This window comes from Symphalangus syndactylus, chromosome 12, assembly GCF_028878055.3.
Source record: "Symphalangus syndactylus isolate Jambi chromosome 12, NHGRI_mSymSyn1-v2.1_pri, whole genome shotgun sequence".
Lineage (NCBI taxonomy): Eukaryota > Metazoa > Chordata > Mammalia > Primates > Hylobatidae > Symphalangus > Symphalangus syndactylus.
In genome coordinates this window covers 28,540,232-28,556,817 of record NC_072441.2, presented here as the reverse complement: position 1 = coordinate 28,556,817, position 16,586 = coordinate 28,540,232, and the positions used below count along the sequence as shown (strand labels likewise).

Below are 16,586 nucleotides of genomic sequence, written 5' to 3'. Positions count from 1 at the left end.
ACAAACTGAAGTCCACAGAGTGGAGCAGGAGATGACCTCTACCTTTTGGAACAAGCGACCATTTTTTTAAATCTAGAAATTCCTTCTTAAAAACTCTCCAGAAACCATCTTCCCATATCTCTTCAGTCTGGATTAGGTCATTTGCAACTTTCTAAACCAATCCCTGGGCAAGGGAAAAGATTTACTATGAGTGGCTTCAACTAATCAAGATCTAACACACAGTGGCTGGGGATAGGAGCATCTCTAAGCACAACCTCTAGGAGAGAGGTTGAACAGTGAAATAAAATAAGGAGTCTGCAAGAAAGAAAAAAAATATATGGCCCAAAGTGGTAATAGTTGAAATGATAGTTTTGCCTAAGAAACCAATAGTGCCTGCTACTGACCTTACATTGTTAACTTGAGGGGTAATATCATATACTGATTAAGAGTTAAGGTGCAGTTTAAGATAGTCCTAGATTCCAATCTAGAATCTGATTTATATCAGCTCTGTGTTCTTGAGAAAAATTAGTTAACTATACCCAAGTTTTTTCAAATATGCAATGGGAATAATAATAAGACTTAACTCATGGGTTGTCATGAGGATTAGATTAGGAATTTGTTTAAAGTGCATAGCACAATGACTGACATACAGTATTTGTTCTGTAAATGTTATTTTTTATTTTTGTTGGTGAACTGAGACAATTTTGTTTACCATTTCTGTTTCAGAGTTAAAGTGGGGCTAGATGAGATGCTAGGGAGCTTTGAAAACGTTTTTTAAAAATCATCTCCACATTTTTTGACCTTGAAAACCTACTTTTGTCATTTGCTCTCTTTAGTATCAACTCTCTTGTCAATTTCATAACGTAAGTCTTCACTGTACATAAATAATCCTCTCTAGAGTCATGCAGAGTCTTCTCTGAATGATCTCTTCCAAAGTCTCATTCTGGCCAGATCCAGTGGTAGTTGACTTGATTCTTGATTTTCATGGCAGCTTCAGTCATATGGGTCTTTTTCTGGATATGTGAGTGAATTGGAGATAGAAACAGTAGCCCTGGCATCTTCTCCATTTAACTGAGACTCTACATCCATAGGGTCAGAGAGGGATAAAGTGATGAAGCATGTAGGAGTCTTCCTGGGATTGTTTCAGGTAATTTAGGAATTCCTTTGAGTCACTTACATAAATACTTAAGAACTTTCCAAATAATTTCTGTAAACTTGATATTGGCTCTCCTGAGAATTTCAAAAGTCACCTCAGTGATACTAAGGTTAATTTAGGATGCATCTGAGTCCTTAAAATAGCAGTTAGGGTTCAAATAGCAATTGACCCCTCTCAATTGTCTTGACCACTGAAGTGTCAGCACAAAAGTGAATTCAAGCTCTAAAACTATTTCTACTTCCCATGAGTCAGCAGATAAACATGTCTTGAGTATAAATCTCTCAAGAATGTGGTAGACATTTGATAGAAATTCTAGAGAAAATATTAGCTGGGCATGATGTGGGAAACTGAGTTCCTATTGAGTGTAACGGACAAGAGCAAGGGTTTGGAAATCAGGCTTCTACTTATCAGCTATATTGCTTTGAACAAATTGTTTATCATTTTGATACTTCAGCTTCTTCATTGCTAAAGTTGGAATAATAATATTTCTACCTCTTGGAGTTGTTGTGAGGATTAAATAAGTCATCGCATGAAAAGCATTCAGAAAAGTGCCTGGCATTCAATAACTGTTAGTAAAAGTGGTAGCCCCAACTTGGAGCATGTGCATTTTATCTCTTTGTTGGCTAATGGGCAGATCAAGACTTAATTCAGGTGAAATCAGAACAGCAGAAGTTTAGTTTCAAGAACCTTGCACACCTAAGCAGATATTTCCACTTACACAGACTCCATATATTCTGATTATGTGACTTTATAATAGACAGATTTAAACTATCTCTGAAATCGATTGTCTATTAAGGACTATTATTACATACCTAGGAAATATTGCTCTTGGTACAAAACATCTACTCTTCCACTTAAAAATAAGTAAATAAACAAATGACAAGGAATATGGCACATTAGGTACATTTATATATTGAATGTACCATTCTCCTTGTCAGCATATTTTAGCAAATGACAATAGCCTCCATAAATTACTTACGTGCTGCCTTCACACACAGAAAGTGAGTCCCTTATCATAAAAGGGCCATCCACATTTTAGCATAATTTTATAAGACTGTGACTATATTTTCAGGGAAAGTAAACAAATTTAGTTCTCCACCCAACATGCATACAGGCTCTTTATGTTTCTGCTGGGTGATGAGGTTAATCATCAAAGAGGATGACTCTACAAATAACATGCATTGTATATATCCTGTCTGTGCCTGAGGTTAGGAAATGATGGGATTTTTCCTTTACTTGTGCTTTTGGGCCTGTACTTCTAAAAGTATTTTCAGTGCCCAGCTCTTCATCGCACTCCAGTGCACTCTGAGCAGCACATCAATGAAATAAGCAATCTTCCTACCTATAGGTCACGCTTCACAGGTCTTAGAGTGTCCAGGCATATGCCAGCTAGCAGAGGAATAAAGGCACAATGACTATTGAGCACAGGGACACAAGTAAGTTTGATCTTCAACTTAGAACCCTCAGGTGGTGCTGTGGCATGACCTCCAGGAAGGTAAAAAGGTATAATTCTAACCTACAATTGAATGAGTCTAGAAAGACAAAATGAGGAAGAGTGAAAATGGAGTATTCAATGAACAGTTATATTTGGTTATCCAGTTACATTTGTATTTCTCTCTCTCTCTTTTTGTTATTTTCAGTTCCTTGAGTATTCTCACTGCCAAAGGGCAGTGTTTTAAAGAAACATAGAAATTTTGTCTTTTGATATGTTAAGGTTGAAAATCAGCAGACTTTGGAGTTAGAGCATATTGCCTTGAATTCTGGCTTCTCCATTTAGGAAAATTGTTTGGACTTGATAATTTGTCTCACTGGTTGAAGAAGAGTAAGAAGAGGTACTTTGGTACAGCAAAACAATAGAGGCTTTGGGATCAGACAGAACTGAGTACATATTCCAGCTCTTCTATTTATTATTAATAGCTGCATGATTCTGGCATGTTACCTCACCTGACTGAGCTTCATGCACACCATTGATAAGAATGGGCAAATAGGCTGGGCGTGGTGGCTCACACCTGTAATCCCAGCACTTTGGGAGGCCGAGGCGGGAAGATCACAAGGTCAGGAGATGGAGACCATCCTGGCTAACACGGTGAAACCCCATCTCTACTAAAAATACAAAAAATTAGTCGGGCATGGTGGCAGGTGCCTGTAGTCTCAGCTACTTGGGAGGCTGAGGCAGAAGAATGGTATGAACCCAGGAGGTGGAGCTTGCAGTAAGCCGAGATCGAGCCACTGCACTCCAGCCTGGGCAACAGAGCAAGACTCCGTCTCACAAAAAAGAAAAAAAAAAAAGGCAAATAGCCAATTTCAGGGTTGTGGAAAAATTAGAAAAAAAGATAAAGGTTCTATCATAGTGCCTATCCCATAGTATAAGCTCAGTCATGTGGCAACTCATTAATTTCATAAAGTCGTGAAGGTTAAATAAAATCATGTATTGAACAAAAGTATGTTAAAAACTTTAAAGTTTCTCTATATGTTATTTATTACAGAAAATAAACTTTTATAAATATAGACCTGTTATAGAATCATATATTTAAAGTAAATTATAAAGCACATTAGTAATTGTTTTTATAGAGCCTTTATGAGTTGTTTTATTGTTATTGCCATTAGCATCATCACAGCTATATTTACTGAGCATTTGCCAAACAATTTATATGGCATCTGAACAGCAACCCTATGAGGTTATAATTAGTATCTTTCCCCATTTTATTGGTGAATAAGTGAAGATCAGAGGGATTACATAACCTACGCCTGGTCAAAACACTAGGAATTTTTCAAATTTAGACTGACTGATTCCTGCGGCCACACATTTACCAATGTACTTTTCTGCCTCTTTGTGTATTGAGATCATCAGCGAAAATGAGTAACATGACAACTGTAATGCTTATATGGATCTACAAGCTCCTCAAGGATGGGTTGATGAGAATATGGCAAAAATAATTCAAAGATATTTTAAATATAAACTCTTTGAAGATAGGACAATTCAACAAAAACCTACACTTAAGCAACACCTAACCTTTGGAAATCCTACTGTCAGACTTACCTGTTCATGCCCATAGTATGCTGCAATGTGCAATGGGGTGAAAAAAACTGCATCTTGAATATTGACATTAGCTCCATGTTGCAACAGCACATCAGCAGCCTGGACAAAAAGATGATTACGGTTAAGAACTTCAGTTGAGTTATCTGCCTAGTAAGATTCAGTTTACAACCACCATATACAAATCTTCTTCAGGAGTTGCCACCCTAAAACACAACTTTCTTCCATCCACCTTATCCAAGACCTCCAGTGTCCTGTATTTTATTAAAGATAAAGACTAAATTTCCTTATTATGACATTCAGGGTCCTTTCAATCTGACAGTGTTCGTTTTAAATGTATTTCTCATTAGTCTCTTTCCTAAACCCAACTGTAGAGTCAAACTGCATCCAGCTTCCTGTTCCTTTGAGGCTTTGTTCACATTATTTCTTCAGCTAGAAATGTCCTTCTGCCTAATATATGCAGGCTTAATCTCCAGCTAAAATGCCATCTCCTCCCAGATTTCCTCAATTTCCCTCCCTTCATTGCCATCTGCCTGGCTGAAATTAAATGTTACCTCCTCATAAATCTCATATAACTTTCACTCATATAATTTAGAACATTTTTCTATTTATGTACATGCCTTATCCTTACTAAACAGAAATTTCTTTAAGGACAAAGTGCATGTCAGATTCATCTTTATACTCTTACTCTAGCATGTGGTCATGCAAATAGTAATCATACAATAAATATTTGTTGAAGAAATGAATGAACAAATGAAAAACCCTACCAGGAACTGTTGGCCAATTGTCATCATGGAAAGCCATAGATTGGTATTTGTAGGGGAGAAAAAAAATATTTTTTCCATCCATTTTAGGTTTATTGGCTGAGGCCATATAAATTAGACTGACAAAAAGGCAGATAAATAAAAGAAAAACAATCAGGAGTTTATTAACATGTGTATTGCACATAAATGGGACCACTCAGTGATGAGTAACTCAAAGTAGTAGTTAGAACTTGGTCTCATCAATAATCTTAACAAAAATTTGCAACAACTTTGTAGAGCAGTAATAAGACAAAGAAAAATAACTTTGAACTACTGGCAACAAATTGGGGGAAGGTAAATACATGGAGGAAACTAATGGAAAATAAAAGTTAGTTTTAGCAAAGTTTGTTATATAGATTCCTCTGGTGACTTCTCTGGGCTGATAAGTGTCTAGAGTTATCTCTTGTGATTAACTTCTATCCTTTCTGGTAGAGAAGACAGGAAGGAATCCTTCATAAACTTATAGAGTCTTTTAGGCAAATAGAAGGACAGCAGAGAGCTCCTATATCTGTTTCTTTTCAATTTTCTGTAGCTCAAAATGATCAACACGCCAAAGTAGCCTATTTTGGGGGAGCATATTTTGCTACCCTTCACAACAAACTTGTTGATATTTCCAATTTCTTCTCCTAAATACCTATCTCCGAGTCTCTCTTTTCTGTTCAACACATTGAAATAATTTCCTTCAAATGTGTTCATGTTCATTGTGGACTTTGCTAATGTACTGTCTATTCTTCAGTTGGTCAAATAATACACATTTTGAAATTTTTTCAAAAGTCTATTAGAAGAGAAAACAGAAAGATGGAATTTAAGAGCTCAAGGGACTTATGTCCTATCACCTCTTCTGTTTACATGAACAAATTGCTGCTTAAGTCATGTTTCATCAATTGTGTGAATCATAGACCTACAGAACTAGGGAGGGACTATGGACATTACATATCAAACCCTTACATTTTAAAGATAAAGAAATGAAGAACCAGGAATTAAGAAATTTTTCCAGGTCATAGAGCAAGTCAGTGTCAATAGGAAACTAAATCTTTAGTCTCTTGCCTCAAGCTTTGTTTCTGAGTGCTTCATAGTTTGAAATCGTTAATTTTTAATCATCTATTCATCCATTAAACACAATTTATTGAGCAAATATGAGCCAAAACTATTATTTTACATGCTTATCTCATAATTTATTCACTCGGGGGATAGCATTAGAGATGCTAATAGTTGTCATATAAAATAAGGAAGTTTTATTGAAAAATCAGAAATTTCTGATGGGTCCAAATACAAGCAGGTGCATAGGCTTTTATACATTCTCACAACCATTTTCTTTGTTAATAATTGAATATTGCTGACTAATGATCAGGAGAATACACGTTGTGTACAGTGAGTTGTTTTTATAATACAAAAGTTAAAACAACAATGAGCTTTTATTGAGGGAATACTATGTATCAGGCCCAGAAACAAGTGTATCAGTGGTAATCAAAGTCTACTCTGTTTCATGCCAAAACACAGAAAGAGGTGCTACTCTCCATTTTAAAGATGAAGAAACTGAACCTCTGGGGAGCAGAAGTGAAATTCAAATCCAGGTCTGTTTGACATCAAATCTTGTTTTTACCAGTCCACTCCTCTGACCTTGATTTTATTAACATTAACCTTTAAGTAAATAAAGTAACTAATTCAATCTCAGATAGGAAGAAGCCATCTGTCAGTAGAGGCTCCATAGATTTAGACTGAAAATGAATGCTGAAGCCATTTATAACAAGAGCTTGGTATCTTTAGGCTTCAAAAGCCTGGGAATCTCAGGAACCTTTGAAGGAGGCCCCTAGTAATCAAGGTAGATTAAGCTTTTTACAATGCCTCTTATTTTAAATATAGCATAAAGTAGACAGCATGAATTTTTATGTAAAACAGACTTTCAAATGTTAACCTATAGAGCCAATTTCTTAGGCATGCTTCCAGAACTTTCATTCTAAAAGATAAGAGTTCTTAGGCTTTAATAAACAGTCTAAAGCCATTTTTTTTTCCTCTTAAGTTGCACTTCTCCAGTTACTCAGAAGGTCAACATTTGGCTGAACATTCATTAATTATGTAGTGTTGGTTTTCTGAGAAAGTGTCAAAATGTAAGTTTTAATGAAACCATACAGAGTCATTTTTGAATTGTAGGCTTTACTTAGTTTGTTTTAAAATTCAAGAAAATATTTAACCACTGAGAGCAATGCATGTTAGAATTATCTGATTTTAGCTAATGAGTAGAATACATGTACTAATTTGTATGACCTTTGGAGTAATGATGGGGAGAGTATCTCCCAGCACTCTAACGGGAATACGGTATATTGTCTGTCATGTGGACTAAGACAAGTACACTCATATAAACATTTAGGCTTCAATATATACCTATCAAGTTATTTTACTCATGATTCATCTGCTTCAGAACCTGAAAAAGTTGGTAAATCAACTTCACACTCTTTCCACTACAAGAAACTCCTGTGAAGTCACAGACTGAATCTATTTTGTTCCCTACTATGGTAGGTAGGTAATAGGCATCCAATAATTGTTAAATTGGATGTATTTCCAGTACAGTTAAAGTGCAAATTTGGAAGGTATATATGCCACCAGGCATAAGGTAATATAAACATTAATAATTAGGACTTAATTATATGATAGAATTTTTAAATAATTCAATTCATCAAACATTTATTGATAATTCATTTTGAATTAACCTTCAGCAAATCCCAAGTGTTTGCTATATTCCAAGATCTGTTACTGGAGTTTTATATATATTATTAACATTTTGCATGGTATATATTCTGTTATTTTGAATTTTTTTGTGAGACTATATGGTCACGATTTTTTTTCTCAGAAAAAAACAACTAGTAAAATTTTAAACTAGAAACAGATTTTATGACAGCTATCTTAATATACTTTAAGGATATAAATTGTATCATACTTAGATTTATATCACTGACATAAATATATATTTATCTTATTATTATTAAATATATTTGATATTATTAAATATATATTTAATATTATTAAATGTATAGAATATATTATATTTATATAAATATATGATTATATTTAATAATAGTACTGATATATAAAAAGATATATTTGGCATATAATGCCATTAATATAATAGTAGTATATAATAATACCACTGATATATATTAAAAATTACTACTGAGATATATATTATATATACTCAATGTATAAAATACTGAGATCTATATATTAAATACTACTCCTGAAATACATATATAAGAATAATACTGAGATATGTATCTATATCTCAGTAGCAGTATTTCATATCTCAGTATTATAAAATATATCTATATAAATATTATTAAATATATATATCAGTAGTATTATTATCAAAGAACTAAGATTTAAATATAGGCTGGTACTTTTTACTGATGGAAGGATAGTAAGACTTGGTACTTTTTACTGATGGAAGGATAAGGACTATAAATTGTCTCCCACTAAGTGGTTGTTTTATGAGCACAGAAAATAAGTCAGAGCTCTTTGATAGTATAACAATTACTGTACGAATTACCCTTTACAATATTTTTATTTACCAGTTGCCTCTCAAAAAACATCCAAGTGAAGTTCCTCCAGTTTCTAGCTTGTAATTTAAACACGATTTGCGCATTCTGCTTTTTCTTTTTCCTTTTTTTTTTTCTTGACACGGAGTCTTGCTCTGTCTCCAGGCTGAAGTGCAGTGGTGCAATCTCGGCTCACTACAACCTCCACCTCCCAGGTTTAAGTGATTCTCCTGACTCAGCCTCCTGAGTAGCTGGGACTATAGGTGTGCACCACCACGCCCAGCTAATTTTTGTATTTTTAGTACAGACAGGTTTTCACTATTTTGGCAAGGATGGTCTCGATCTCTTGACCTCATGATCCGCCCACCTTGGCCTCCCAAAGTACTGGGATTACAGACATGAGCCTGCTTTTTCTTTTTAGAATGTCTTCCCTGCTCTTTCTCTGATTGCCACACACCCAGTCTCATGACCAAGCTCAGTTCTCATGTTCTCCATGAAAAGCTTTTGAAAATAGGTCATTGTATTAATCACTTATTTTCTGAATGCCTATAAAACTTAGTGACACAATGTAATCTTTCTGGTAATTAACATTGTGGGTAAATCACTCTTCCATCAAATTCTAAATTATGTTCCAAAGTTGTCTCTATAACGTGTAAGAAGTTTTGACTCCAGGTAAAAGGATTTTTCACCTGAGGCCCTGAAATTTAATCCTTATAACTAAAATAGCCAGACCTTATTTAAAATCTCAGAAATTCCAAAAGTAATGCCTATAACAACAAAGGCCCTCACTGTTATTTCTTGTTAAATGTTTTTGCTACAGTATAACTTTAACTTATTTGACTTGGTTCCATTTAGCTCCCTCTCTTTTATTTTAAGGAAGTCATTGGGCAAGGATAAAGGAGAAAAAGGAATGACCATATAAAGAGGAACTAAATGTCCCATGGAAGAGAAAATAGAATAGGGTAAATTCTAGATGAAATAAAATGGCAATCAATCTCAGTTGAAATTGCCAAACCAAATACAGTGTCTCATACCTAGCAGACTTTCAATAAATATCTACACTTGGAAATTAAACTTTTCTTTGCTTTAAGTGGTATTTTATTTTCTATTATTTCTTTGGATCTTCTTCAAATTCATGCTTATACCAATGTTTTCCTTAAGATTTACAGTTTGCTTAAAGCTACAATTTTCTCTTCTCTATGCCTGTGTCTCACCATTATTATTGAAATTTATAGAGAGAAGAACAATGAAGCTGTATTGGGATGACACCCATTTCCATATAGTGGAAAAATCTGTATTAGTAAAGCTTTAGAGGAAAAATTGTTTTTCCAAAGTCTATGACTTATCAATTCAAAATGATCCTAAAGACATTAGCATGAAAGCTGATTTAGGATTGATATTTTTTCCAGTTATTTTCAGTTCTGACATTCAATAACCAGTTCTCAATTATTGTCCCCTCCAACTACTGTCCTTCCTCCTAAACTTCATAGACAATTTTTTAAAGAGTCATCTCCAACTTTCCTCTATCTTTCCTCACCTCCTATTCACTCCTCAGCCACTACAATCTGTCTTTAGACCTCACCTCTCCAGGGATATTGCTCTGGAAAATGACATCAAAGGCCCCCTAATTGCCCATTCTCATGGATGCTTTTTAGCCTGTAGTGGATTCTTATAATTTTATGTTGTCTCAGGATTCATTTTGAATATAAGTCACCAGGGACACAGTTTCTAATTCTCTGCCTATTCTCAGTTCCTCAATGTGGTTGATCCAGATACCTGCCATGTATGACAATCTCCTGGTGACCCTCTACTTATGGGACAGCTAGACATAATCGCCAGGTCCGTCCCACAGACCTGGCTGAGCGACGGGTGAAAGGGAGTACTCAGACACAGGCATGCAATGTAAGAGCAGCTAGGGGTCTGCTGGGCTCTAGTGGCCAAAGTGTGAGCTGCTTGCTTTTATTCAGGATAGACTTAACTCCAAAAGCCTGGAGCAAACACAATCTGTGGGTAATTAACATTTATTGTTCCCCTTTCAGGGAAACTCATGCATGCGGATGATCAAAAGTCAGTTCCTGGTCAACATAAATAAACAAGCCTGTTTAAGATTAATTCCCCCACACTTACTTGTACCTACTCCTTGTCCTCTGCCTCAGGGTCACAGAAGAGATGACTTCAGCTTATTCTTCCCCAAAGGTATGCAGTGCCTTCTGACCTTTCAGAATGTCTGCTCCTTTCCCTATAGTTTCTCCCACCACTCTGATCTATCTCCTACACATAATATACTTGGCTTGCTTCTCTGATGCCCACACCTAGCACGATCTGAGCAGCAGATAAGCAGCAGTGATCCCTCTCAATCACAGCAAGGCCCCACAGAGCTAGTGCCTGCTTACTCTAAAGCCATTAATTAGAACTTCCCTCAAGAAACCCACTTGTGTAACTGTTGGATCCTTATTGGAACCCAGTAAAGGCTTTAGCATAATGGTCTTTCTCTCTCTTGCTCCCCACGTGCTGGTTGAGTGTATGTGTCCTGAACTGTCCCTGGCCCCACTTCCCACTGGCCCTGTAAGGTGTGCTGCCCTCTTCTTTCTGAGATCTGTAAGTTTATCTTATAAACTCAGGTTTATGGGAGCACAAAGGCACCCAAAAGCACACATGCTTCTTTTTGTCTTATGTGGTTTTATTTGGGACCAGCTAAGTAATTCCTTCCCGCTGCAGAAAGTCCTATTGAGCAGATAGCTTTTCAAAGGTATTTCAGTGATCATCATATTGGCAGCATATTTGTAAAAAGGATTATGACTATGTTACTGTTTGCAGTTGACAGCTTCTGTTACCTCATGTGCTTTGTTGAGTTGCCTCCTCTGTGTCTCACCTGACTGACACATCGAGCCTGTTTTCTAAGTCAGGGCTCTCCTAAAGTGACTGTCTTTGTAGGAAAATACTGGACACAGGTCAGATAAGAGCCACAAGGAGGTCTGTAAATATCAACAAGTTTCCTGTGAGAGGAGCACCTGGTCACAGGTTGGACACTTAGGTATTTGGCTATCTGCCAAGATAAAGAGGTAGCTTTATCTTGAAGCCCTGTCAGGGCGGGACTAATGTTTATAGTCCTCTTGTGAGGGAGACCTTGAGACCAAATTAGAAAGTGTATAACATGACCTTTTCCTTATTTGACTGTTTATCCAGCATTTGTTACTATTGTCTACTTCTTCCTTAAGATTTTATTCTCCCTTAGATTGCTTGACACCACAATTTTTGAGTTTTCTTTCTACCTCTCTGCCTACTTATTATTATTCCTCCATAAAAATGGCTTTTTCTCGGTTCATCTCTTAAGTGTTGCTTTTTCTCACTGACATTTGTGTTTCCTTTTGTTCTCCTTTGTTTCCTGTAATTCTCTTGTATTAATTAACACATGTAGAGAACTTAGCACAATGCTTAGTATATAAGAATAAATGTTCCAGAAGTGATAGCTATAGATATTTTGCTCTATATATCCTTGATTGATTTTATCTATGACTACTACTTCTACTCCTGCTACTAGAAACACACACACACAAACACACACACACACACACGTGTTTTTCTCAGACTTCCTCCAACACTGGATCTACCTTCTTTGGCAAGTGATAGTCCTGTTTTGTATCTTTTCCCTATTTCCCAGCCACCTTTACCCTCAGCTGATATTGTTTTTGCATTGATCGAATCTTTACCATTTGCCTTTTGATTCTTGTTATTTTGAATGAAGAATTAGAAGGCAAAAAAAATGTGTGCTAATGGGCCAAGAATATCTATTTCATTTAATGTTCACAACAATCATACTGAATTGATTGAAAATACTGAATCGTTATGAAAATAGCCCCATTTTAAAGATAAGGACAGTGAAGCTCAGAGTTTTACAGCTTGTAAGTTTAAACTCAGGTTTATGAGAGCACAAAGGCACCAAAAGGCACCCATGCTGCTTTTTGTCTTAATGTGGCATTATTTGGGGCCAGCTAGTAATTCCTTCCCATTGCAGAAAGTTCTATTGTGGAGACAGCTTTTCAAAGGTTTTTCAATGATAATCATATTAGCAGCATATTTGTAAAAAGGACCATGATTATATAATTGTTTGCACTTGACTGAAAAAAAAAGTTAAACATATTCTAAGTCATATGTTAAGGGTCTTGCAGAGTCTTATATATTAAAATGAGAATTTTAGGATTTTTTCCATATAGAGAGGCACCAAGAGACTTTAAGAAAGAGTAAAACAGGTTTAATTTGCATCTTAGAAGGATCTCTCTGGGAAAAATGTATGGGTTGAACGGATTGAAGAAAGAACAAGACTGGAAACAGGTAATCAGTGAGTAACATCCTGCAGTAAGTTTTGCTTTGTTTTGTTTTTAAGAGATAAGAATAAAATGAGCTGAGGTAGTAGTGTTGGCCTGGAGATGGAGAATGGATTTCAGATATATTAAGATGGTAGAATCACCCAGCTTGGTGGCTCATGCCTGTGATCTTAGCACTTTGGGAGGCCGAAGTGGGCAGACTGCCTGAGCTGAGGAGTTTGAGACCAGCCTGGACAACATGGTGAAACCCCATCTCTACTAAAATACAAAAAATTAGCTGGTTGTGGCAACGTGCACCTGTACTCCCAGATACTCAGGAGGTTGAAGCAGGAGAATTGCTTGAACCTGGGAGGTGGAGGTTGCAGTGAGCCGAGATGGTGCCACTGCACTCCAGCCTGGGCAACAGAGTGAGACTCCATCACAAAACAAACAAACAAACAAACAAACAAAAAAACAGGTAGAATCAGTCAGAACGACAGCATATGGGAGGCTGGTGATAGGTAAAGATGAGAAGAAATGGTCAACAAATGACTATAAAAGAGGATGCCTACAAGGGGAGATGAACATGAAGATAAAACTTTGTTTAATTCATGAACTTACAAAGTAGGAAAATCACCTTGAATTTTTGTCTCTTAGATTAATTACTTGTAATAACTAGTTTATTTTGGCTGCCCTTGGCAGAACTGTGCTCTCACTCAACACCACAAACTGTTTCCACTGGGGTCAATCTCTCAGTCAAGATTTGAACATAATTCTCAAGGTTTCAAACAAATGAACTGAAAGCTATGTCAATTAAAATTACTAGGAATTGTTTACCCATTTGTATTGAAGGCTTATATTGCTTAGAAAGCATTTTAGATGGTAACATTTGCTTTAGAGTTACCAAGCCCTTTTTTGACTATGCTCTAATTTCTATAGGCTTTTCTGTTTTTAATTTTTATACATGTATATAATCTCCACTCCTTGACAACCATTACAAACGTTAGCTGAGATTTCTCTATGTCATGTGATTATAGAGTTTTTCATTTATAACATTGGTTGAATATTTTTGTAATGACTATTATTTTCTTGACATATCTCTAATTAAGTATTTGAGCACAAAAATCTATTGGAAAATAGTTTCTTCAGGCTGTCACAGAAATGAGGTCTTTTTATGTGATCTTTCTCTTATTATCACAGGTTAAAATTAAATTGGATCTGAAAATTACACAGAAGATGATTCCACGAGATAATAAGGTAAAAGAAATTAAAAGGAAGCTCTATAAAGTCATGGAAATAAAACTTAGAGGCACACACTAACTTATGTATATAAAATAATTTCACCAGTTACATAAATTTAGCATCACTTCTCAGGAAGTTACGAGAATACAAGCAGAAAAGCTGATGGATAGAGAGAAGGAGGAGAAATGAGATGAGGGCAAGGCTGAAGATACAAGTGATATCATTTTATAGAGGTAATAATTGAAACTAGCAAGTAACATACTTTCACTAAAGTAAGAGGAGATATTTGTAGGATATTTATGGTTTAAAACTGGGGAGGAAGGGAGCCAGAAAAGGAAAGAAAAGACTCATCTAAGAAGCAGAGAACAAAAGAATGCCTGTCAAGGTAGCCCACAAAAGAGATATTTGTAAGAAAAGAAAGGCAGATTTTCTGTGTTGTTCAGTTAATCATCATCTTGCTGTGCTATTTGCTTCATTAGATGTATACTTTTTTCCCCCATCATTCTCTTATGTGGAGTTCTTATTTTAAAGTCCTTGGCTGAGAAAACAGGCTTTCAACGTTCATGATGCTATGACCACATCATGTTCTATGCATTTCAAAAGCCAAAATTCTGTTTTAGGGATTTATTTATATAAACTGCCACAGGCCCCACAGTTTTCACTACACTGCAATTGTTCAAACTTGGAAACTGGAATACAAGTTAAACTCCCTCCTTCTCACATTCCTCCTCACATTGCACCTATCTTCAACCTCACATAACAGAGGAATGAAAGTAGCATCTGACAACCAGTTTTTTTCATGACTTTCCTCCCCCTACTCACGTCACCTGTTCCTCTCTTTTCTCAGAAAAAAATATCTTCTGCCAAAAGTATTTTGAAAACCAAGTGATTTGCCTCTACTTGAAAAATCAACTTCTAAATTACACTCAAAAGGTGAGTTGGAGTAATCTAATAAGACATAAGAAGGGACATAAAGATTTTGCATCTTACACAGACTAAGTAATAAAAATTCTAAACGTTATATCATTGGTTAATGAGTATCAAGCAGCTGGAATATAAAAGCAAAAAAGACAACATTAACAATTAAATCTTGGGCTCAAGGGTTAATCTTGTTGCAAGTACATGTGTAGAATATGCAGTGTGTGCCTTTTTTGGAACTCCTTCATTAATAAAAACAGAAAACTGACTATTTGATATACTGCAAGATACTTTCTTAATTCATTTTAGGACAGCAGATGTGGGTAATCAGTTGTACCTTACAGACTATTTAACAATAAAATTGAAAATGTTGGTCTGCAAAAATTTTAGAATAAGTGATTCCATGAAATTGGTGCTTCTACAGTTATAAAAATGTTTAGCTGGTTATGAAACACTATGCTTTGACAGATACAGAAATGGATTATGGATAATTTTCTTTCTGAGGAAGAGTTTAGCAAAATGAAGAACACACATCACCTAGTCAGAAACCTATTATTGGGATAGAAAACAGTAAGCATAATGGTGGTAAATGTATCAACCATTCCATTGGTTATATTAAACCATGCTAAGGTAAATACAGGGTGGCTAAATAATAGAAGCCTACAATAAAAATAAAAAGAAGCAAAATATCACATGCGCCCAAGTAGTTTTGGCTTCAGAAACAGAAATGAACAAGATATAATTGCAGATGGGACTCAAGCCCAGACTTCTATAACCCAACACATGGCTAGGAAATGGCAGAACCTGTATACAAACACACTATGCAGGCTTGCTCCAGAGCTGACATGACTAAACTGCTATGCTATGCTATGGTCAAAAACCATTGCTCTTGGAGCCAAGTTTTGCAAAAGTTTCAAATATTTTCACCCTTTTATTCAATGAACTCAGAACTCAACCTGAGTACTATGACAGAGTAGAGCTAGGTGGCACCTAATAGTAGGGGGCATAACCCAGCATCCCTTTCTTGTTCCCTGCGTGACTTCCAAGGTGCCATTGGGACCTTAGACATCAGAGAATACATATTGAAAATCATTGTTCCACAGAAAAGAGTTGTTACTTTCGGAGAATAGCATTGCTACCATATCTATTTGCCAGACCATGTTTGCTCCTAGATGAAGATGAGGCCAAAACATGAGTATAGAATCATGCTAAGTTTCCTGGGGTAATGGAGTCCATATCTTCCAGACATAACAAGTAATCTCTCTATGAATCCATCTCTCTATGAATTCATCTCTCTATGAATCCATCTCTCCATATATTTGATATTGTCTTTGATAAAATATAAGTGGTATTGGTTCTATATGAGGCTAAGTAGTTCCCTTGAGTTTGGGGTTGACAAAATTAATGACTTATTTCTAACAACTAAAATACACAAAAGTTATAAAATGTCACTTCCAAGAATAGGTTACAACAAGATTATCATTTTGTCTTATACTCTCTTGACCCCTCCCTCAAGTGCCTTGTTGTGAACTGCCCTATGGATAGAAACACATGGTAACTTTGATGCCTGTGGAGAGCAGCAATTATGGACTTAAAGCCTGCCAAAGTCCACGTGAA

The 16,586-nt window shown here is 35.8% G+C and overlaps 1 protein-coding gene across 1 annotated transcript in view; it reads right to left on the bottom strand.

The window, feature by feature from the left end:
* The window catches only part of TNNI3K (TNNI3 interacting kinase), a 305,572-nt gene that overhangs the window by 203,158 nt on the left and 85,828 nt on the right, over positions 1–16,586 (bottom strand). The window contains exon 6 of the mRNA XM_063624029.1: positions 4,176–4,274. Coding sequence (XP_063480099.1) covers positions 4,176–4,274 — 99 coding nt within the window. The remainder of the gene's footprint in view (positions 1–4,175; positions 4,275–16,586) is intronic.